This window comes from Engystomops pustulosus, chromosome 6 (genome assembly GCF_040894005.1).
Source record: "Engystomops pustulosus chromosome 6, aEngPut4.maternal, whole genome shotgun sequence".
Classification (NCBI taxonomy): domain Eukaryota; kingdom Metazoa; phylum Chordata; class Amphibia; order Anura; family Leptodactylidae; genus Engystomops; species Engystomops pustulosus.
The window spans coordinates 171,819,500-171,843,246 of NC_092416.1; the positions used below are offsets into that span (position 1 = coordinate 171,819,500).

Genomic DNA, 23,747 nt, shown 5'->3' on the forward strand with positions numbered 1-23,747 from the left:
TTTTTATTATATTACAGTATATTTATTACCTTAAGAATAAAGCAACTTTACGTAGAAGAGTAGGTTAAAGTTCCCCTTTTTGTGGCCGTTATATATGGACATGGCCAGTTTGAGGCTAATACTGACACGTTGCATTTTTCCAGATTGATAGTTAGGGGCGCAGTTCACACTGACCTCCAGGAGGTCACCCCAACCTGAGAATTTGCACATATATAGATGTATAGGTAATGATCTCACCACTTGCCTTCCAGTACCTGAGCCTCACTCATAAATGACCGGCCTATGGATGCCGGTCACATGGACTTCACGTACCGCGTAGAAGTGATGACACAGAGAATAATTCTTATACATAAATTACAGAATAAATAATACTCCAACCCAGGTCACAATTTATAATAAAAAGTTAAAGAAAAACACTAATAAAGTTTCCATGGCTGTAGTGCGCTGGTAATACTGCTGGGTGCATCCACCTACCTCCATACTACAGGGTTTGTTCCTGTAAAATCCTACAACTCCTCATTGGAGAATTGGAATCCATGGGGATACATCATAGGGAATACTAATGTGGTGCTCCAAAGCATTTGCATAGCCACGCCCCCAACAGCATGACAGTAGCATAGCAAAACCCCAGGGGGGTGTCAGTAATTTTAGGTCTATGGAAATTGTAACTGGAAACCAAGCTTATACCGAGTGTAAAAAAAAAATTCTGTGAATTGCCTCGAGTTGACGGAAATCGCCACAATTTCTATTTTATGACGCATTTTGACCCATAATGTACTAATATAGTGACCTTAGTATTCAACTATCCTAAAAACACCGAATTTGTGCTGCTAGCCGTGGCCATGATTAGCCAGGGGGGGCCAATCCGGCATGGCAGGGGGTGTCCATTGGCCGCCAATGCAGTAATACGTCCCAGTCACGATTGAAGCCGAACCCCAAACTAAAATTACGGATTCGCTCATCTGTGGTCTTTGTCCCATACGAGACTGATACTACATATAACCCATTATAGTTTGGGGCCTAGTACAATTTTTTGCATTGGGGTCTGAGCAGCCCCTGGTCAGTATGAAGCAGTGATGTGATGGATGAATGTCTAGCTGGGATCTGTGTGCAGTGGCTTGGTTGACCGCCATCTTATTGCATATAAATTTTGGGCTCCCGCAGCACCTCTGTGGCAGCTTTTAAGCCCCTTAGATGCTGGAAGCATGGCTTTAATAAGTGTCAGCAATGTGTCACAGTGACAGGTCCTGGTAAGCCGTGGAGGGACGGGTGGGGGTCAGGCCCTCATCACCTGCAGTACCGGATAGATGAGGGTTATGAAAAAAAATTACTGCAACCGCTTGTTTTGTTAGGAGGGGACGCACTCACGGACACATGGGGGAAGGGGGGGGGGTGATACATTTAGCAGCTTTATAACACTGATGCAAGCACGGCCAACGTGGCAGCAAACCCCTTCTTATACTATACCGCCACGCGGCAGGCGCGCTGCACATACCTGTAACCCCAGCCGAAAATACACAGACTGGCAGTGACATCATTGCTTATATCTATAGTGTCGTCTACTACACGTAGCTATGTGGTTAACTATTAGTGTTATCTAATGTGTGTCCATTTCCAGGATAGGGGGAATTGTCCTAGTTTAAATACCAAATAGCTCTCCCGGGGATATCCTGTGGCCTCATCCTATGGGACGGGTGTAGGGAGAACCCCAGCGAATTCTTTTAGCTATACAATAGCTTTCTCCACAGCTACATCAGCAATGCATTGGCCGTGCATGAGAAGCTTATTCAGGGATCTGACCATCGGATTATGTAAACACGTAAGGCTGCGGTCACCTGTATTAACCCTGCAAATCCTATCCTGGATATGGGTCATGTGACCCGAGCGAGCATCATCTTGGGGGGGGGGGGGGGGGGAAGGGGGTCTATGTTGCTGCAAGTAGTAGTCAAATTATTTATGTTCAGGATAAGATTTGCAGCCTTAAAGAGACCATTAAAGTGTTCTGATCTCTCCCTCCTCCTCTGATTCTAGCGCCATCAGCTTGATCCCATCTACGGTTATTCAGCATGTGACCACCATGTTCCCCTGATCTGCGACGTCACCTCAGGGATGAAAACAGGTGGGACTGAGCTGTATTTTATAATGGCCCCAGCTCCCATCAGTCAACCCTCAGCGACTGTGTTGAAAGGGCTGCCCCCAGGATTCACATAGGGCTGAATGGTTCTGGGGGGTCTCCCATGAGCACCGACACTCCATTCACATAAGTGAGACTTCAGTTCTTGTGGTCTCCACCCATTGTAATGGCCGCACCCCTCTGTAATTTTTGGGGCTACGCCACACATGGCGTTTTTGGTCCGTTTTTAAACATCTGTTTTCAGTCCGTTTTTGGCTGTTTACCATGCGTTTGGCTGCTTACAACCTGTTTATCTATTAAGATAATTGGGAAAAACGGACCAAAAACGCCATGTGTGGCATCACCCTAATACTGACGAGTTAGGGCGGTCTCAAGGAGGATGCAGACACCAGCGAGGCTGCTATGGGCAGTGATAAAAGTGCATCTGTTGGAGGATATAAGAGAGCAGGGATGGGGGGTATAGATATCACTGTAAATTTGGCTCCAGTGGGTCTCACTTGCCCCCCGGTCCCTTTCCAGCACTGACGTCTTGCTTGGTTCTCTGGATGCGGTTGAATATCTCTTTGAACAGAGCCTTGTACTCAGGCTGACTCTGCTCCAGCCGGCGGTCGGCGGCCTCCAGCTGCAGGGTGAGCGCTCGCTCCGGCTCTTCGTCCTCCGCAGGGAGGTCTCTGCTGGAATTGTCTCTGGACACGGGGCGAGAAGTCTGCACCCCGGCGTGGCAGAGATTGTCCTCGTGTTTCCTGCATTTGGCTAACAGCTCCTCGTAGCGTTCCAGCAGCGCGTGGTACTGCTCGTCCACCTCCCGCAGGATAGACATGCCGCGGCGCCGGGTGTTGTTGGCGTGCAGGGTGTAATTCCCTTCATGGCGGCTGGCGGCGTCTCGCCCTACTATATCGCTCAGGGCCGTGTCGCTGCAGCTTTTCCTGACGTTGGGAGATGCTGGATTCTTGCTCATGTCTTCGTCTCCTTCTAATGGCTCGGGGTCGTCCGTTTCTGGGGTCTTGTTTAGGGGCTCCAGTAACGCCTGCGATAGGCTATCTCCTCGACTTAGGAGGTAACGCTTCACCTGTGTGAACGAAGGACGGAAACCATTATTATCGGGGAATACAATGCGGTGATGAGATCACGGGATGAAACGCATCTCATCATCGCATATTCTGCCTGGATCTATTAGATACAATGGCTTCTCTGATTGCTCTTTGTCTCTGTCTTCCTACATGAACAATTACAGCAATTGTTTCTAGCAGCGCTGTGGGGGGAGGGGAGCCAATAACATCATTGCACAAAATCCTCTGCAAAACTTTCGCTAATATTTTAGGACGTTATCAGAAAGTAGGTTCTGCAACACATACTGTATATAAAAGGTGTTGTCCAGGTCATGCACAGAGCTGCTTAATAACATAGACCACAACACCAATGCTAGACGACTCCGTACTATGTGCATTGGTCAGGCTCCCATTCAAATCAATAGAAATTAGGCTGCAATAGCGCAGCACGGCCACTGCAGAGTGTATGGCACTCTCTACTTTCAACTCCATATACTTTGTAGAACACTGCAGGTTTGTATGTTAGACCTTTATTGATATCCCATAAGTAACCACTCCTATTGATGGGCCATTCCCTCTCTCGGTCTAGTATCGGAGGGCCGCTGCTGACTCCTGAAGCAATATGTCAGATGACCCCCCATTAAGGTTAAGGTCACAACTGATCAATAGTCTGACCCCTACACCCATGACCTCAGGAGTTATGTGCCTTAAGAGGCGACACAAGACTGCCTCCCCCCCGAAGATTAGGTGTGGCAGGAGCCCCCAGCAGACCACCAGCGCTGGAACAGAGGGGCAAACTTGATAAATACTTAAAGGGCTTGTCTGCTTTTCAATCAATCTCTTTCATTAGCGATATCTCTGCATGTTTCTTTGCCTCCTTTAAGAGCTACAGCCTTTCCCTTTTCTCCCCATGCTGCCCTCTGCATATATACACAGCTTCCTCTCTCTCACTGCTTTAGGCCGTCCTCATGGTGTTAACCAGAAACAGGAAGAGGGTAGTGAGCAGGATGAGTCTTAACTCTCCTGCTACACCTCCTCCTATTCAGCAGAGCTCAAAGATGTAAAGAAAAAACCACAGAGTGTCTGCACACAGTACAAAAGAAAGTAGCAGGACTGCTAAATCATTTGATGATCACTCAGGTATTATCCACAAGGCAGTAAAGGCACAAGGGCAATTTATGTAAAACAGTGGCCGACTCCTTTGTGTACGAGTAGGGATCAGGAAGATTAGGAAATGTACTGAAATGTATGGCCAATATTTAAAGGGATTTTGATAACCCGGACAATAACCCTTACCTGTTTCATCTGCTGTAATTCCTGCAGTTCGTTCTCCAGCTCCTTTATCCGCATCTTGCAGTTCTCCATCTGGCAGGCTCTCTGCTCCAGCTCGGCATACTCCTGGATGACCGCCTGGTACTCTTGTTCTGCCCTCTCTTTCCGCTGGCGTTCCTCCGCTACCTGCGCTCTCAGCGCATTCACCGCCATCTGCAGACGCTGGTTCTCCAGCTGTAGGGGTCTCTGAGACAGGTCCTGGCATGACGCGTGCTTGCTGAGTGTATCCTCGTACCTGGAGACAAGCGTCAGGGAAGATCAGCGCTCACTGGGACAGGACAGTGAAATATTCGTACCAATGTCATGACCCCAGTGATGATCATTACCCATTTCTCAGGATTAGGTTCCCTCACTGCACAGTCTCCATCTTTAATTATATAGCACCATCATATTCCATAGCGCTTTACAAATCATATCTATTTGTCAGCCCCCCCCCCCCCCCCCACTGCACAGTCTCTACCCTATCCCCTGTGTGTTTCCCTTCACAGTCACAGTCTCTTTGCTCACTGTCTATACTGAATGTAAAGTTGGCCGATCCTTTGTTTCTGCAGAAGACAAGTCACTGCCAGAAATTCTTGGTAGCAGCTTCCAGTGATATGTCAGCCACAGCTATTAGAGGCACAATGCCATGTCACTGCCAAAGCTGCAGCTACAGAATAGATATCATCCTGCTGCGGAATGTGTCGTTCACTTCTGTGTTATCTCATCCTCTCTGCGGAGTCACTCGTCTCCATTACTGAGATTAACCACATGGCAGGAGCGGGACTCTACAGTGAGGATGTGACAACAACATAGCAATACTTAGCAGATGGGCGCATCCTCGACCCGCAGACTTACAGTGGGTCCCCCAATATGGTGATCGTGGGAGTCCCGGCAGTTGGACTCTCAATGACCTGGTGGGTGCCACAGGATGCAATCAACGGGCCCTCTAAGGTCTGGTTACCATCATACCGAGGGTGCATTCACACCTGGCAGACTTATTGGACAATTCTGCATAAGAAAGTCTATTCAACCCCCCTTTCCTTTCATGCAGGTTTCGTGTAACATAACCTACATGATAACCAAGAAGCTTTCAATCTCCAGGGCAGCAGGACAGCCAGCTATATGAAGGAGTTAGACTCCACAGCAACAACGTGGAAAGACTATTAGTGAAACCCTGTACCCAGAAGTGACCATACATTAGATAGAAACACTGAAATTTCTTGGTGTCCTCCTGACTTTATAGCCATTGTGATGGTGAGATCTCAGAACTTACCAGCTGTTGGAGCACAGCTCCCGTACACAAGGGAAGGTGTGGATAGTGCGACGTCTTTCTCTCTTCTCCCTTCGGGTTCGCACCTTTTCCAGGCCTTGTAGCTCCTCTACCTGTCTCTGCAGATCCTCCACCTGCTTCTGGAGGCCGTCTATGGTATCTGTTAAGCTGAAGATGGGGGTCTATTACAGTCACACATAGGGCTCGGCCATTCATCTCGCTTTTGGTCTGATCTTGTAGGTTCCCCCAATCCCACCTACCTTTCTATCTTTTGCTGGGCCACCTTGTTTTCCTGCACGAGCCGGACGTTGGTGGCTTCCAGGTCTCGGGCTACGGTGTCCAGCTGCTCGTATACCTTGGCGTGCTGCTCGTTCACCTGCCGCAGCATCTCCAGCTGTTTACTCAGATACTAAAGAGATGGAGAACAAACAAAAAGAATTTGGCTCTGCTTTTTTTTCTCCTCTTTAGACTATGATTCAGCATTGAAACTTTTCTAGATTATCCTGCGGGTCCACTCAAACACTAGTTGGGGGTTGTCCGGTCACAACTAGTTATTCCCTATATATGAGATAGGGGATAACTTGCTGATCAGGTCCCCATGAGTATGGAGGTCCATTGTACCCCAAATGAACAGAGCAGCAGGTGGAAACATGAGCCGGTTGCTGTATTTCTCTCTATGGTACTGATGGAGATAGTATAGGTCGGGGCGCAGTATTCTGCTACTTCCATCAGTGCCATAGACATAGGGGGCAGTGTGCATGTCCAACCTGCTGCTCTATTCATTTGTGGTACATCAGACCCTCATACTGTAGGGATCCCATATATGGGAACCCCACTGCTCAGCAAGTTATCCCCTATTTTATGGAAAGGGGTTAACCAGTGGCGTAACTAGAAGCTGATGGGCCCCAGTGCAAAGACTGTGCCGGGCCCCCGACTATAATGTATGGTTTATAGTACTTGTCTTCAACCATAAGGGCCCCCTAAACCTCTTGGGCCCAGGTGAAATCGCAACCTCTGCACCCCCTCAAGTTAACTTATTCTGACTGGACAACCCCTTTAATATCACTGATGTTATCCTTATGCCAGTGGTCACTCTAGACTGAGCAGATGTGTCTAGCAGAACAGGGGCTATGCTACCAACGTCTCATAGACGTCGGTCTCACAGCTATCCAGTATGTTGCATCCCCTGTCTCCTTCTCTAGGCATCCAAGCAATCACTGGCCTCAATGACTGGGGCTGATCAGTACGTGGATTATAATATTGGCGCTCTGAACGGTAGCCCCGGGGCTCATGTCTTCTAGGGGGCCCATGGTCATCCAAACCACTAACTATATTTTATACTAAGAAGGACCTTCACCCATGAAATCCTCATACATCTGTTCATGCTCTTAATATACATGTACACAAGAGCCATTTTAGGACCTTTGAAGGTCCTACAAAGGTCCTCAAACCTCAGATTGAAAGCAGGTACCAAGTAGCTTGATCCTAGTCCCATATGCATGACTTGTAGGGGCTCTATTAGTCATACAGCCAGAGCCCATGGGAGTCTTACTCCACCCCTGGCTACAGGTCTCATTTGGTGCTTAAATACTGATTGTTTGGACTTACCTCAATCTCCTGGACCTGGTCCTCGTTGCTCAGGTACATCTGCTGCAGAGAGACTTCCAGTTCCTTGTTGCGCTCCAATAGGGTCTTCCCCAGCTCTGCCGCCAGATGCAGATCTAAGAATAAGAAGTATAATGGACTCAGTCCAGATGATATATTATTCATATCTATAATAAGGACCGCACCCCATGTAGCTGCATATCCGACAGCGCCGGAACTTTGTGTGAGACTATCCGGCTGTGCACATCCATAATTCATAGTAAGACTATGGCTGGCTCTATAGTAATACACAAAGACCAGGATCTAGGAGAACAAACAGGCGCGGAAGTCAGATCTTAATGGCGATTAGTGTGATTAATTATTAAGGCACCGCCCATGACGGAAATTCGGCAGCGGGTCCGAAATATGGTCTCCGACTGCTGATACCTATATCGATCACAAAGACGGGACCCCAGTGAACCGGAGAATAGGGGTCTAATCTCACTCAAAATGTTGAAAATTTCTGAGCACAGCGCTCAGGTATCTCCAGCATTCACCATCTATGCAAATAGGTTTTCCTTCAAATACTGGTGCGACTTTGATCCTGCATCGAGTCATTAGGCTTCCTGAAAGTCATGCTTGATATATACTGAGCTGCCTTGCAAGGTAACCAATGTTTTTCTTGTCCCATCCTGAAAAACTTATCTGCATATTTCCCAGAATCCCCCAGTGGAGAATCAATGGCTGTAAATCTCCACACGCCTGCAAGGCGGCCTTCCTTGGCAAAGTCTCCCAAGTCACAGTCTATGAGAGCCTTGGAGATATCTGAGTGCTGAGCTCAGCAATTTCCGACACTCTCACACTAATGAGTGGAGCGGCTCCATCAATTAAGGTAATGAGATCCCTGTTCTGCAGATCACTGCTGGACCCATTATAGTGATATATATTTCAGCACCCAGTTTTTTGTTTTTTTCTTTCCGTCCTACAACCCTCTACAGGATGTGTAATCATACCGCTGTGTATGTTTTTAGTAGCAGCAGGACTGTGGGTTTACATTCCAGGATTGTACAGTGGAAGGGGGGGGGGGAGTCCTCACACTGCTGTGCTCTTAGATCTCTGCATTCAAACCGCTCCCCAGTCCCTTTCCTCCCCTGCTGCAATATCTAACCAGAATCCTGCAGAGGAAAGATACAGTCCAGATACAATCCTGGAATACAAATCCATATTTCAGATTCTTTCTCCTACGACACAGCGGTATGATTACACATCTCCCCAGGGGATCTGGCTTTAGCTTTGTATGGTTGCCACTTGCTGACAGATCCCTTTAAACATCCCCATTTCCACCCAAAACCAGTGCTCCGGCCAAAGGTGCCAATAAATTGGAAAAATATAAGTAGAAATAAGTCACATGTGGACAGGTGAATAAGTCCCGTGTTAAATCACAGAAGGACGACCCTTGTAGCATCAGGTGAATCCGCTAAAGGGAAATCTGCGGGTGTGCACTAAGCCTTATCCTTCTGCAAATTGTACACTTGTATAAGTAGGTGCATGGAAGACTTTCTAGTGCACACAGCGCCACCCCCATCCCCAGGTCGTGCCTGGTATTGCAGCGCGTCCCCCCTATAATGGCGCTGATCCCACACGATTATAACCCGTCTCTTACCTTGCTCCAGGTCGTGGTGGTCATACCAAGGCTCGTCCTCCTCGCTGTGAAACTCCTCCATTCTTCCTGCTCCCAACATTGGTCTGGACGGAGGATTATCCCTATGGATGTAATGCAGACTCACGTCCCTATGATAACACTTCCTGTCAGTGCAGTCTCATGCTATTGCTGCATGCACAGGGCCACTCATACGTGTAATAAGCGTGTCTGTGTCATGTGATCGTATGATTCTAGTCTGTATCTGTATGTCCCTGGATATAGATGCATATACAGGGGCAGTGAATGGTTAAAGGGCCCCCCAGTGCAGTGCTGCAGCGCCCCCTCTGGCAGCAGGTAGCTATCTGCTGAGCCCTGGCTGTGATGGAGGCCCTGCCACTCACTACAATGCCCACTATATGTGTGCAGTATGGCAGCACCGCACGGACCGTACCACTGCTCCTCACCCCGCGTCTCCCCCCACTCCCTGGTGGTATCGCCCAGCTCTTCCCGGTCCTTGTCCTGTATCCCGGCTCCCCCGTAGCATCCCGTCACATCCCTGGGCCTGGACCGGCTAAGCCCCGCCCACCACCTCCGAGCTGGCAGTTGATTGGAAGCCAGGTCCTCCTCCTTCTCCTTCCCGCATCATTAACCCCTTGTATAACCCGCCGCTCAATAGCAACAGACATGGCGGTCACGTGACCGCCCTCCGCACAACACGTATGCGTATGAGCGAAGCATTTTCTGTAGTGGATTATTTAGGAGGGCGGGGTTTTATTACACGTAGGCGGAGTTTTGTGGTGTCACCGTGACCATCAGACATACGCCAAACTGAGTGGGCGGGTCAGATGACGCGGTGCGAGTGGGCGTGGTATCCCGTGTTGATTGACTGATCCGGTTCCCTGGCTGCTACAGGCGGATCTGCAGGGGATCCGGACCGGGCCGTGCACAGGCGGAGCTGACAGCCCGGGGCCGGTACCGGCATGGGGAACGCGGACACCAAGCTCAACTTCCGCAAGGCCGTCATCCAGCTGACCACCAAAACCCAGGTACCGGGGGAGGGGCGGCACCTGCAGCAGGTGCAGGGGAGGCATATGGGGGACAGACGTGTGCGCTGCATCACACTGGCCCGGGGCCTACGTGTATACATATATATATATTATACACACACACACAGGAGAGACTAATACCGCACAGCTATCATATCTGATGGAAGACTGTGACAGGTGTGAACACAGCTCTATCTATCTATCTATCTATCTATCTATCTATCTATCTATCTATCTATCTATCTCTATCTTATATCTATCTATCTATCGATTTATCCTCCTGTCTATCTATCTATCTGGATACATTTATTGATTTATGATATCTAACTACTATAAATCTCTTATCCATCTATATCTATTATCCATCTATCCTCATATCAATCAGTCAATATCTATCCTTGTATTTATTTATTTGGATACATCTATCTATCTATCTATCTATCTATCTATCTATCATGGAATCTCTGTTTATCAAGGCTTGATAAAGTCTGTATGGATCAGCCGAAATGTAGCTGCATGGGTGAATAAAGCCACTTAGTTTCGGGAGTGCTCCCTTCTTTCTTCTATATATCTCATATCTATCCTTCCTTGTATCTATCCATTTGGTAATTATCTGTCTTGTTTGTATGTATTTATCTCAATCTATTATCCATCTATCCTTGTATCTATCCATTTTGTATGTACTGTGTGTATCTATCTCTGATATAATAATAATAATTCTTTATTAGCGCACACAGATTACTCAGCGCTGCCTAAAGCATGACAAATCGGTCCCTGTCCCCATGGGGCTCACAATCTAATCAACCTATTAGTATGTTTTGGAGTGTGGGAGGAAACTGGAGGACCCGGAGAGAACATACAAACTCTTTGCAGATATTGACCTGGGTGGAAATCGAACCCAGGACCCCAGCGCTGCTATCTAGTGAAATATATTTGGGTTTATAACATTGCATAGTAAAAGTAACTGAAAATCCAACTTTATTTCCTGTGATTTTGGGGCTCCCTGCCTGTTATTGCTGGTATTGTGTGCAGTGCAGGTATCAGGCAGTGCTGCTTTAGACTCTTATCTATCTTATTCTGTGTACAAGGATGTGGCCTCCCAGGTGCAGGCGATGGATTTCATTCCTCCAGGGATCAGTCAGACCCGTGACCCTCCGGACAGGGGTCCAGATACGTAGGGGCCGAGCTACAGATCCATGGCCACAGTTCAAAAAGTTCAAACGCGGCCCCACAACACAATTCCTCACTTTGTGAATAGTACAGAAGCCAAGTGCAAACTTTTTTTTTTTATACAATCAACTTTTTTATCGTTCTTTCAGTACAACAAACATCAGTGTCACATGGTAGAAATGCAGAATGTAGCCTGTATATGGCTAGCACAGCATGAAACACAGCACTGCTGCTACTCTGGGGGTGTCACTAGCAGACCGGGTTATGGGTTTAGGATAAAAAACAAAATCAGACTTTTTATAGACAATTTATTTTAAAGACTTTTCTAGAATGACAGCTTAGATACAGCAACTCAGCTCTATGTATTGCACATAGCTCTATAATGGCAGCTTAGATACAGCAATTAGCTCTATATATGGCACAAACCTCTTTGATGGCAGCTTGGGTACAGCAGCTTAGCTCTATGTATGGCACATACCTCTATAATGACAGCTTAGATACAGCAGATCAGCTCTATGTATGGCACATAGCTCTATAATGGCAGCTTAGATACAGCAACTCAGCTCTATGTATGGCACATAGCTCTATAATGGCAGCTTAGATACAGCAGATCAGCTCTATGTATGGCACATAGCTCTATAATGGCAGCTTAGATACAGCAACTCAGCTCTATGTATGGCACATAGCTCTATAATGGCAGCTTAGATACAGCAGCTCATCTCTATGTATGGCACATATCTCTATAATGGCAGCTTAGATACAGCAGCTCATCTCTATGTATGGCACATACCTCTATGATGGCAGCTTAGATACAGCAGCTCATCTCTATGTATGGCACATACCTCTATGATGGCAGCTTAGATACAGCAGCTCATCTCTATGTATGGCACATACCTCTATGATGGCAGCTTAGATACAGCAACTCAGCTCTATGTATGGCACATAGCTCTATAATGGCAGCTTAGATACAGCAACTCATCTCTATGTATGGCACATACCTCTATAATGGCAGCTTGGATACGGCAACTCAGCTCTATGTATGGCACATACCTCTATAATGGCAGCTTGGATACGGCAACTCGGCTCTATGTATGGCACATACCTCTATAATGGCAGCTTGGATACGGCAACTCGGCTCTATGTATGGCACATACCTCTATAATGGCAGCTTGGATACGGCAACTCGGCTCTATGTATGGCACATACCTCTATAATGGCAGCTTGGATACGGCAACTCGGCTCTATGTATGGCACATACCTCTATAATGGCAGCTTGGATACGGCAACTCAGCTCTATGTATGGCACATACCTCTATAATGGCAGCTTGGATACGGCAACTCTGCTCTATGTATGGCACATAGCTCTATAATGGCAGCTTAGATACGGCAACTCAGCTCTATGTATGGCACATAGCTCTATAATGGCAGCTTAGATACGGCAACTCAGCTCTATGTATGGCACATAGCTCTATAATGGCAGCTTAGATACAGCAACTCAGCTCTATGTATGGCACATAGCTCTATAATGGCAGCTTAGATACAGCAACTCAGCTCTATGTATGGCACATGCCTCTATGATGGCAGCTTAGATACAGCAACTCAGCTCTATGTATGGCACATACCTCTGATGGCAGCTTAGATACAGCAACTCAGCTCTATGTATGGCACATACCTCTGATGGCAGCTTAGATACAGCAACTCAGCTCTATGTATGGCACATACCTCTTTGATGGCAGCTTAGATACAGCAACTCAGCTCTATGTATGGCACATACCTCTATAATGGCAGCTTGGATACGGCAACTCAGCTCTATGTATGGCACATACCTCTATGATGGCAGCTTAGATACAGCAACTCAGCTCTATGTATGGCACATACCTCTATAATGGCAGCTTAGATACAGCAACTCAGCTCTATGTATGGCACATACCTCTATAATGGCAGCTTAGATACAGCAACTCAGCTCTATGTATGGCACATACCTCTATAATGGCAGCTTAGATACAGCAACTCAGCTCTATGTATGGCACATACCTCTATAATGGCAGCTTAGATACAGCAACTCAGCTCTATGTATGGCACATGCCTCTATAATGGCAGCTTAGATACAGCAACTCAGCTCTATGTATGGTGCATACCTCTATAATGGCAGCTTAGATACAGCAGCTTAGCTCTATGTATGGTGCATACCTCTATAATGGCAGCTTAGATACAGCAACTCAGCTCTATGTATGGCGCATACCTCTATAATGGCAGCTTAGATACAGCAACTCAGCTCTATGTATGGCACATAGCTCTATAATGGCAGCTTGGATACGGCAACTCAGCTCTATGTATGGCACATACCTCTATGATGGCAGCTTAGATACAGCAACTCAGCTCTATGTATGGCACATACCTCTATGATGGCAGCTTAGATACAGCAGCTTGGCTCTATGTATGGCACATACCTCTATAATGGCAGCTTGGATACGGCAGCTTAGCTCTATGTATGGCGCATACCTCTATAATGTCAGCTTGGATACAGCAGCTAAGCTCTATGTATGGCACATAGCTCTATGATGGCAGCTTAGATACAGCAGCTCATCTCTATGTATGGCACATACCTCTATGATGGCAGCTTAGATACAGCAGCTTAGCTCTATGTATGGCACATACCTCTATGATGGCAGCTTAGATACAGCAGCTCATCTCTATGTATGGCACATGCCTCTATAATGGCAGCTTAGCTCTATGTATGGTGCATACCTCTATAATGGCAGCTTAGATACAGCAGCTATGCTTGTGTATGGCACATACCTCTATAATGGCAGCTTAGATATAGCAGCTCAGTTATGTGTTTCGTAGATGCCTCTAATTTTAGCTTAGATACAGCAGCCAAGCTTTTTGTATGGCAAATACTGTATCTCTATAATGGCAGATTAGATACAGCAGTTCAGTTCTGTGTGTGGTAGATACAGCAGCCAAACTCTTTGTATGGTGTCTATCTATCTCTTTGGTATTAATGTGTCAGGGATCATAAAGTGTTTGATTCTCCCTCATAATAAATATTGCTCCTGCTTATAAGTATATTATGGGCTCATTTACAGTCCATCATACTTTCTGTGCTGTTAGTAGCAGCAGGGCTGTTAAAAAAAAATGCATTTACATTCTATGATAGTATTTTTTTTTCCAAGTGCGCATCGGCTTGTGCTGCTGTGCTCTTAGCACTCTGCATAATGGATTTTGTTTCAATTGTGCAGTAGTTATTTAGAGCAGGGGCAAGGGTTATAGAGCACAGCAGTGTCAGGACATACTTAAAGTTTTTAAACAACATATTTTCATCTTAAGTATATAATTGTGTGAAAAAGTTGGGTGATCCATCCTGATCCTGATTCCTGCTCTTCTCACTCCTCATTCATAGTATCATAGTTTATACGGTTGATAAAAGTTCAACCAAGGAAAGGAAGGGAAGGGATTGGATGATGAAGGGATTTAGGGGAAACAATTCTATATAGCATAACCATCAATGTTATTTAGGTGTAAAAAGGCATCTAGACCCTTCTTGAAGTTCTCTGCTGTCCCTGCTGTGACCAGCGCCTGAGCTCGGCTATTCCACAGAATGACAGTTCTCATAGTAAAAAAAGCTCTGTCGCCTCTGGTGATGCTCTCAAATGTAAGCTTTGATGGCGATCATAGTCACACACACCTGCCGACGTGTGTGTCGCCCTCGTTTCAACCATATTCGCAATCATTAAGCGCCACGTGTGTGATCTTTACGGCACGTGGGTCTCATTGCGACCGTGTTCTCTTTCAATAGGCAAAATCTTATGACCCTAGACATAGTTTCAGTGTGGTCTAACCCAGGTTATGAGGTGATTTTGAGGTAAAAATTCTTCATAAACCATCTGTAACCTACCAGGGAGCTTATACGTTGATATAAGATGAACTTATGTGGATATATAATGCATGTGTATGGTGAGAAGGACTTCCCTCCCTGTCAGACATGTTTGTCCACCTGTTAAGATTAGGGAAGGGCGTTCATTTTCCCTGTGACAGAGGAGAGGCCTGTAAAACAAGTTTCTTCCTCGCCGCCATCCATAACAGCTGTATTTATCACAGCGGCAGTGCCCACCCTTCTATAAGAGCGCGAGGTGACCCGTTAGGCGTTCTCCTTGTCTGCACACGTCCCCAGGCCCGCACCTTTGTTTACCCATGGACGGTACTGAGTGGCATGGCCGCTGCAGATGTCTGACACAGCGTGCGTATTGTCTGCGTCATTACACCAGATGCATCGTCCTGGAAACATAATGGATGTCGCTCGCCATCAGCCATAACACTAAATCCTGCAAAGTCTGTCAGAGAGAAAACGTACCACCCATCAGCCATAACATTAAAACCTCATAGTTTGTAATAAAAATCATTAAATGTGACTCAATTTCAATAATAAATGAACATATGAATAATTTGTATCCGCAAGGCTCTTTCTTAAAGGGGATGTTGTGGATTTGGGGAAAAGTATTTGACCCTCAGAGAGAGAGAGAGAACGGGCAACCGAAATTCCCCTGAAGTGCAGTGCAAATGTGCCCAGTCAGTATGGAGCACTTCGCCCAATTATTAAGGGTCCTAGCAGTCAGTAGTCGGACAATTGGGGTGCTGTCACACGATGCGTTTTTGGACCGTTTTTTAAGCGCACTGAAAACGTATTCGTTTTTGTATGTTTACCATGCATTTGGCTGGTTTGAATCCGTTTTTCTTCATTTCTGGAAGTGTAAGCAGCTGTGAAATGGATTAGCCAAATGCATGGTAAACATACAAAAACGTGTGCGTTTAAGAACGGTACAAGAACGCGCCATGTGACAGGACGCTCATACTCTATTATGTAAATAGCAGATACCACCTCTTCATGGAAGTTGTTGTTATGCAATGTAGAAGGGCCAAATAATGAGAAAAACAGCCCTAGGTAATACAGCGCCTTTTGTCAACTTACCTCTGCCTGTTTTCCCAAGTACAGCTCAAGTTACCAGACAACATTAACCAGTTTACCTACCTCCTTTAGTTTAGGTGAAAGTTTTTTGTTCAGCTTTGTATCCTTTCTTTAATATAAAATATATTAAAAAAAAATGAAATGATTGTGTCTACAGCTCCTATGAAGAGACCTGTGTCTCTACGGTTACAGACTGCGTAGTCTGTCTAAGTAATCTTTCTCCTATTGATCTGTCCTATATACAGTAGATAAGTTATTGATCTGTGCAATATAAATAAAAAGCGCCCCACCTGGTGATTTGTGATACTGCACCTAAATATCATTTTTTTTCAATCAAGATGAGCTTCAATTTTAAAATTTAGCATTTTTTAGATTGCAGGCCTCTTGACCCTTGTTGGGTCTCATAGACTCATGATATTGAATTCTGTTTTTTCGTTTTGTCCTGCAGCCGGTGGAAGCCACAGATGACGCCTTCTGGGACCAGTTTTGGTCGGACTCGGCCACCTCCGTGCAGGATGTCTTTGCCTTGATCCCGGCTGCGGAGATTCGGGCGGTACGAGAGGAGTCGCCATCCAACCTGGCCACGTTATGTTACAAGGTGATGATGATAAACCATTTGGAAGTCAGTATTACATCAGTGACTTGTGTCTCGTATAATATTTGTTATCTGTACCCTGCAGGCGGTGGAAAAGCTAGTGGCGGGTGCAGACAGCGGATGTCACTCGGATAATGAGAAGCAAACCGTGTTGAATTGCGCACGGCTGCTGACCCGGGTTCTGCCATATATCTTCGAGGACCCGGACTGGAGAGGATTCTTCTGGTCATCGGTACCTGGCGCCGGGCATAACCAGGTGACACATTTTTCATGATTTTCAAAGGGATCGTTTCATCATGGACAACCTCTTTCAGAAATTTGAACCTGCCGTTTTTTGGAAAGATTGCTAATTTCACTAGAGTAAACTGTGGCCTGTGTGGGTCTGTGGTGGCGCATGACCACCTATAGATCCCATCACTGCTGTTCACCATCTCACTGGCACCCATGCTGCTCTATGTTGCTCTATGACACTAGTGGATGTGGTGAAGTCCTCTCTTCTGACATAGTTATTCATTACATAGTTTTGTTGATCTTGTTTCCCTGAACATATAATTTTGTGCCATTTTTTATTACCAGTCATGTACAACAAACTCATGGTCATTATGTTTCTCTCAGGAGGAGGATGACGAGGATGATGGATCGCGCCCACTTGCGGAGTCCCTGCTTCTTGCCATCGCCGATCTTCTCTTCTGTCCGGAATTTACTGTGCAGAGTCACAAGAGAAGTGGAACGGTGGGTGATATCTGTTCATTGTGTCTCTGTTTCATCATTCTTTATTTGTATATTTGTATGGGACTTTTTTGTCTCTTCCCTGGCGAGTGATAACATGTGTATTTTTCACGTGTTTTGTTTTTGGTTCAGTCCCATTCATGTGGAATACCAAACACTGCCTATATTCAATCTATGGTGCTGTGCTTGGAAGGTAATCTCAAGTGCTCTCCCAAACAGCTGATGGGGAGGGGTGCTGGGTGTGGACCCCTACTTATGTGGAGCAGTGTAAATGCCCACCTGAGTTCCTGACCTGGCCTATTCTTCGGCTTCTGTTTCCTTTGTTGATACCCAGTGAGGGTCCAGAGATTCGGATCACCACCAATCTGCATGTCTTATAGATAAGGGTAATCTTTATAAAGAAGATTTTTACTAGAAATGGTCTTTAACCCTTTCAATCCTACCTTAAAGTTGCGCTGTTTCTTCTCTGTAGGATGCAGCAGAAGACATCCACACGCTTGACAGCTGTGAGTACATCTGGGAGGCTGGCGTTGGCTTTGCCCACTCTCCAACACCCAACCACACGTATGATCTCAACAGGTAGGTGACCATCACACAGTACTGGTAAAACTGGAGACCCAACAGAATTTTTATAACTATATATGAGCTGTAGGGTGTTGATATGATTCCCCAATCCCAAGAATCCCATTGGCCTACGAGTTAGGTGGGATGCGATGTCTGATGATTGGCATACCCTTCCCCAATCTTCGTTGACCCCATGGAAGATTGAGTCTGACTTCTCGCATGCAACATTAAAGTTAATTTATCTTCTTTTTGTTTTCTTTTAGGACTGAACTTCTCAAACTCCTCCTGACATGTTTCTCCGAGGCGATGTACCTTCCACCATCATCGGAGAGCAGCGGTACGACCAACCCATGGGTGCAGTTCTTCTGCTCCACTGAAAACCGGTATGTGAATTACATTATTATACTGTTCAGAATGTAAAGTGTTAACTGAATGCACCGCAATTTAATACAATCAGCAGGATTGGTTTCCGACCGGAGGGGGGGTACACCGCACCCCAGATATCTCAGGAACCTGATAAAGTTTATGCACGGGCTGCAACTTTTTCCATTAAAGCAACATTTTGCACGTTATTGGGGTCTTTTCAGTGCTGATGGTGTTGATGTAATGGATTGGGGACCGAGTTAGGGTCTCCCTGACATGAGCCTTGTGTCTATGGGGATAAAAGTAATTTCTGTGTTGTCATTCAGCGTTTGCTATTATATAATTTGGAAAATGTTAATGTCAGGAGATTTCTGCAGGTAATGATAGAATCAGTGATGGCCGCCTGGAGTCCCCCGAGGACAATTACTTCTTGTTTTCCTTTTTGCATTAGATCATTTATACGGTGACTACAGAGTGGTATATTTGGGTTTGTCTCAGTCTGCTGCGCCTTGTAGATGAAGGGGGGCAATGAATATGGAGGGGATTACATTCCTCCCTTTTCTCTTTAGACAAGTCTACGGATAAAGTTAAAAGCTGTTTTCCATTTTCAACACAGAGGTTTTATCCGATGGATAAGTCATCAGTATCAGATTGGTGGGGGTACCAAGACCCAGCACAACCTCGATAAGGGTGTATCATGGATGCTATACAGGGGATAGAGCTTCATCCCCTTGTACAGCTTATCAATGTGGGTTACAGGTATTGGACCCCCAGCGATCTGATCATATTGATCTATCCTAAGAATAAGTCATCAGCCCCCAGCCCCAAAACCCCCACATCTTCCTATACTAATTTTTAGTTTTAGTAGAATTTAGCATCCTTTTAATTTACAGGTAAAGAGGTGCCGTATTCTAGTAACATGTAATCCACAGAATAGGAGATTATTTCCTGATCGATGAGGATCCCAGTGGTGGGAACCCAAAAAAATAACGGGAAAGGGGTCTGTTCTGCCCCCAAGTTGGACATGTGCACTGCTGCTCCAGGCACTGTCCATGGTGCTGACAAAAGGAGATGTGATCTCCAGCAGCGCCATGAAGATCTTGCGATCTATGAGACCCCTCCCAACCCTTTTTTTCACTTTTTGACTTTTTTATTGAAAAAAACTATTTAAAAGGTTTTACAAAAAAAAAAATTCCACATTTTCCATATTTTTCAATGTACATAATTAAGGGCTTATTCACACGAACATAATGGGGACCGATATCTGGCTGCACCATTTGTGGACGGATACCGGTCCCTCTGATGCCTATGGTGCCTGGTCACAGTGTCTCGCCACATTATGACCGTGACAAGTCCTATACTGCGCCGCATTATGGCGCCGGCCACTCGCTTTTCTATGGAGAGGGGAGGTGTGAGCAGCGCTATACGATACTGTGAATGTACCTTTATGTAACTCTATAAAATGCCTTGCCTCTCTGATTGCCTTCTTTATTATGGCAGAGCTGCATTCAGACTTCTGTTGGCTTCAAATCTAAAGTCTCTCAATAAATTCTTGTCTTTTTCCTCTGGGCAGCCATGCACTACCCCTCTTCACATCCCTCCTGAATGTGGTGTGCGCCTATGACCCCGTGGGTTACGGCATTCCTTACAACCACCTTCTTTTCTGGGATTCGCGTGAACCCTTGGTGGAGGTCTCTGCCCAATTGCTCATTGTCACACTGGACTCGGATCCCACTACCACATCTGGACCCAGCATGGATGGAACTACCACCAGTACTGCCATGGATGAGGGTGATGTACGTTGCCTCTATACACAACACATCTTATTCTCTGACTACTCGTGGCTCACATACTAATCCTGTCCACTGTTCTCTTATAGAGCCCCACACCGGACAATCTGTTTGTGAATTATCTGTCACGGATCCACAGAGAGGAGGTAAGGAGATGATCTTATACAATTATACAGGCTAAGTTCCGTGCTCGGCTATTGAGTTATTGCCATTGTTAACCCTTGGTCTCTTGTAATTGTGGGGTGTTGATGGATCATCCTGCCTTGAGTATCAATAGGGTGACAGTCACATTGTCAGACTCCTTGAATTTAGAGGTTGCATGGGTTAAATGGCCGCAGCTGACATTGCTATACCTGATATAACACACATGCTGCAAAAAGATGGGTGCATGGTCAGAAGTGGCTAACAAGCAAACTTTATTTCCTTCAAACCTCCTTTATTATTACCCCCCCAAGGACTTCCAGTTCATCTTAAAGGGACTCGCCCGCCTGCTCCTCAATCCGCTCACTCAGACGTATCTGCCAAATTCCACCAAGAAAATCCAGTTCCATCAGGAGCTACTGGTTCTCTTCTGGAAACTGTGTGACTTTAACAAGGTGAGGATCCGTTCTTCCTGTCTCTACTTGCAGCATATGACGGGTGCACTGGGTGCAGGAGGTTCGGGTGCTCGGTCTCTCACATTTGCTTTGTCTCTCACCTCCACAGAAGTTCCTGTTCTTTGTACTGAAGAGCAGTGACGTCCTGGATGTACTGGTTCCGATCCTTTACTTCCTGAATGACGCACGGGCGGACCAGTGTGAGCCTGCACTCCCCTTACTTCTCCCCTATCACCTTCACTCGCTCTTCCCCCTCAGTTTACACTTTTTTCCGATCCTCTGTAATATAGTTGTGCCATTTTGTTGACCATGTTTCTCCTTGCAGCTCGCGTTGGTCTTATGCACATTGGGGTCTTCATACTTTTGCTGCTGAGTGGAGAGAGGAATTTTGGAGTTCGCCTCAACAAACCGTACTCTGTGAGGGTCCCCATGGATATCCCGGTGTTCACGGGGACTCACGCAGACCTGCTGATTGTGGTGAGTGAGAGCTTTAACCCATGAAAGACACTTTATCTAGTGCAGGGGTTGAACTTTATCAACCATTCAAGCTTCAGGATGGCTCCCAGCAACGTGAGTCCAGGCATACATTCATTAGAAGGGTTAATAAAATCGATTTTATTTTTTATTTTATTTTTTTAAATCTCTGTATGAAACTCTTTACTGCTTCAAGTTTTTAGCAGACAGTAGGAGGGTGGGAAGTGCCACACGACCACAGAGGCGCAAGGGAGTAAAGACTGGGCCTGAAGATGGAGGGGGCCTGCAGTCTGGTGGCAGACAGTGGGCCCATAAGTAGGGAGGACAATCAATTATATATGTGTGTGACACGCATACAATTCATAACAATAGCGGCGCCAGACATGCCTGTGTGCTCTGCCTGCGGAGACTGTATGATGTCATCAGGTGCCGCCACATCATACAGAGAGCACAGGCAGAGTCGAGGACGAAGAGGAAGCTGCAGAGATCGGCGGCTAGCAGGAGGTAAGTAATGAGCTAAAAATTTTTTTTTTCGTATTCCGAGCTGCCATATTTCGTATTATCCCCACAGGGCAGCTTGTGTGTGAGTGTGTGTGAGTTAGCAGAGCCGAGAGTGTCAGTGTTTAATATTAATCTCATGGATTTCATCATCTCTCATCTCTCTCAGCTAAATAAAAGTGTAGATAACCCTGTACCCTGATAATCTAAGCACATTGTCCGCACACAGCATCTCATAGCACAGAGGAATCATGAAGTGTCTGGAATTTTACACTGAGTGGTAGGAGCTAAAACACCAATAAAACTGAGTAAAATTGTTAAGTAAAAAGTTAAAAGTGATCTTTATAGTGTAAACATCACTTGGCAATTGAAATTTGAGGACTTTCTTCCGTGGGAAAACCCCCTTTAAGGTTCTCCTGACTGCTTGAAGTGTAAACAGTCAGCCCCTAAACACATGCGGCTGTTCTGTTGTCATTTTATGCTCGCACCAATGTACAAAGCACAATCGGGATGCAATAAATAACCTTCTACACCTCTTTTTGCCTCTCAGGTTTTTCATAAGATCATCACCAGCGGCCACCAGCGCTTGCAGCCCCTGTATGACTGCCTGCTGACCATCATAGTGAATGGTACGTGATGGGGAGTCATAAGATTGGTTTCCTCTCGATATACTGGAGGGAGTGACATGGAGAAGGGTCCTGTAAATCCCAGCAGCCTCGTCCATTGTCTCCATAGAGCACTGATCCATTCACTTCTATGGGACTTGTGGACGTCTATCTCTTACAGTCCTATCGAAGTGAAAGAAGAAGCGCATAAGTATCAGAACTTGTAATCGCCCATTGCCCTGATGGTTCGGGGTCCCAGGAGAAGGACCTAGGTGATCAGACGCTTTTACCAGTGTAACTTCCATAAGCCAATTCTCCCCACACTTCATTACCTTCTATGGGATCCGTGAAACACGAAAGTCTCGCTTGTATTAAGCAGGTCAGGAGACCCAGCGATTTCCCCCGTCATTCTGTAAAGAATTTTCCTGTCATGGAATTAATGTACCTTATATTAGTCTTAGATTGTTTCCCTGGGGATTGGTGGCACATCCTCCTTTGGCCACTAGATGGCACCAGAAGCAAACTTATTGATAGAATAATTGTAGCGCCATCTACAGTCAGCAAACTGGTACTGGAATATTGTGTGATCTTGTCTGTCACATACAGGCAGTCGCCAGGTTATGTACAAGATGGGGTCCGTAGGTTTGTTCTTAAGTTGAATTTGTATGTAGGTCGAAACTGTATATTTTATTATTGTAGCTCCAGACAAAAAAAATTTTTTTTTGCCCCAGTGACAATTGTAGTTTAAATTTTTTTTTGCTGTAATGGGACCAAGGATTATTAATAAAGCTTCATTACAGACACTTACAGCTGATCATTGCAGCCTGGGACTATAGTAACATCCAGAGACTTCACCAGAGGTCACAGGGGGCAGAGGGGTCCGTCTTTAACTAGGGGTCGTCTGTAAGTCCGGAGTTCTTAAGTAGGGGACCGCCTGTATACAGTGAGGCCCTCCCTACCCCCCATTATACACTAAGAAAGCTGCCCCCTATGAGCAGACCATCCCTTATACATGTGTATGTGGAATAAGCTTAGCCCAAATCTTCCCTGTTTATCTCCATGTACAGTGTAATACACCCAGGTTCCTGCAGATCTTATCCCGTTCTCTCTTTCGTTGCACAGTATCCCCCTACTTGAAGTCCCTGTCCATGGTGGCAGCTAACAAGCTTCTGCACCTGCTCGAGGCCTTCTCCAGCCCTTGGTTCCTCTTCTCTTCTCCCCAGAATCATCATCTCGTCTTCTTCCTCCTTGAGGTTTTCAACAATATCATCCAGTATCAGTTTGATGGTGAGTTTTCTCCTTACAGGCCGCGCCCTGGACCTACGCTTTTTGTGTACTGTCCCTTTTACATTCACCCC

At 46.0% G+C, this 23,747-nt stretch overlaps 2 protein-coding genes across 2 annotated transcripts in view; one reads left to right on the top strand and one right to left on the bottom strand.

Annotated features, from left to right (window-relative positions):
* Positions 1–9,923, bottom strand: CDR2L (cerebellar degeneration related protein 2 like). The gene is made up of 6 exons (XM_072112459.1): positions 9,015–9,923; positions 7,376–7,488; positions 6,028–6,176; positions 5,771–5,935; positions 4,480–4,750; positions 1–3,203 (listed from the first exon to the last, which is right to left on the bottom strand). Exons 1-6 carry the CDS (start codon positions 9,091–9,093, stop codon positions 2,628–2,630), a joined length of 1,353 nt encoding a protein of 450 aa, XP_071968560.1. The 5' UTR covers positions 9,094–9,923; the 3' UTR covers positions 1–2,627.
* Positions 9,655–23,747, top strand: part of HID1 (HID1 domain containing) — a 23,638-nt gene continuing 9,545 nt past the window's right edge. Inside the window, exons 1-13 of the mRNA XM_072112458.1 lie at positions 9,655–10,039; positions 16,624–16,773; positions 16,856–17,026; positions 17,386–17,502; positions 17,972–18,078; positions 18,327–18,446; positions 20,000–20,222; positions 20,306–20,362; positions 20,672–20,812; positions 20,922–21,012; positions 21,138–21,289; positions 22,335–22,413; positions 23,512–23,676. Coding sequence (XP_071968559.1) covers positions 9,974–10,039; positions 16,624–16,773; positions 16,856–17,026; positions 17,386–17,502; positions 17,972–18,078; positions 18,327–18,446; positions 20,000–20,222; positions 20,306–20,362; positions 20,672–20,812; positions 20,922–21,012; positions 21,138–21,289; positions 22,335–22,413; positions 23,512–23,676 — 1,639 coding nt within the window. The 5' untranslated portion in view covers positions 9,655–9,973. The remainder of the gene's footprint in view (positions 10,040–16,623; positions 16,774–16,855; positions 17,027–17,385; positions 17,503–17,971; positions 18,079–18,326; positions 18,447–19,999; positions 20,223–20,305; positions 20,363–20,671; positions 20,813–20,921; positions 21,013–21,137; positions 21,290–22,334; positions 22,414–23,511; positions 23,677–23,747) is intronic.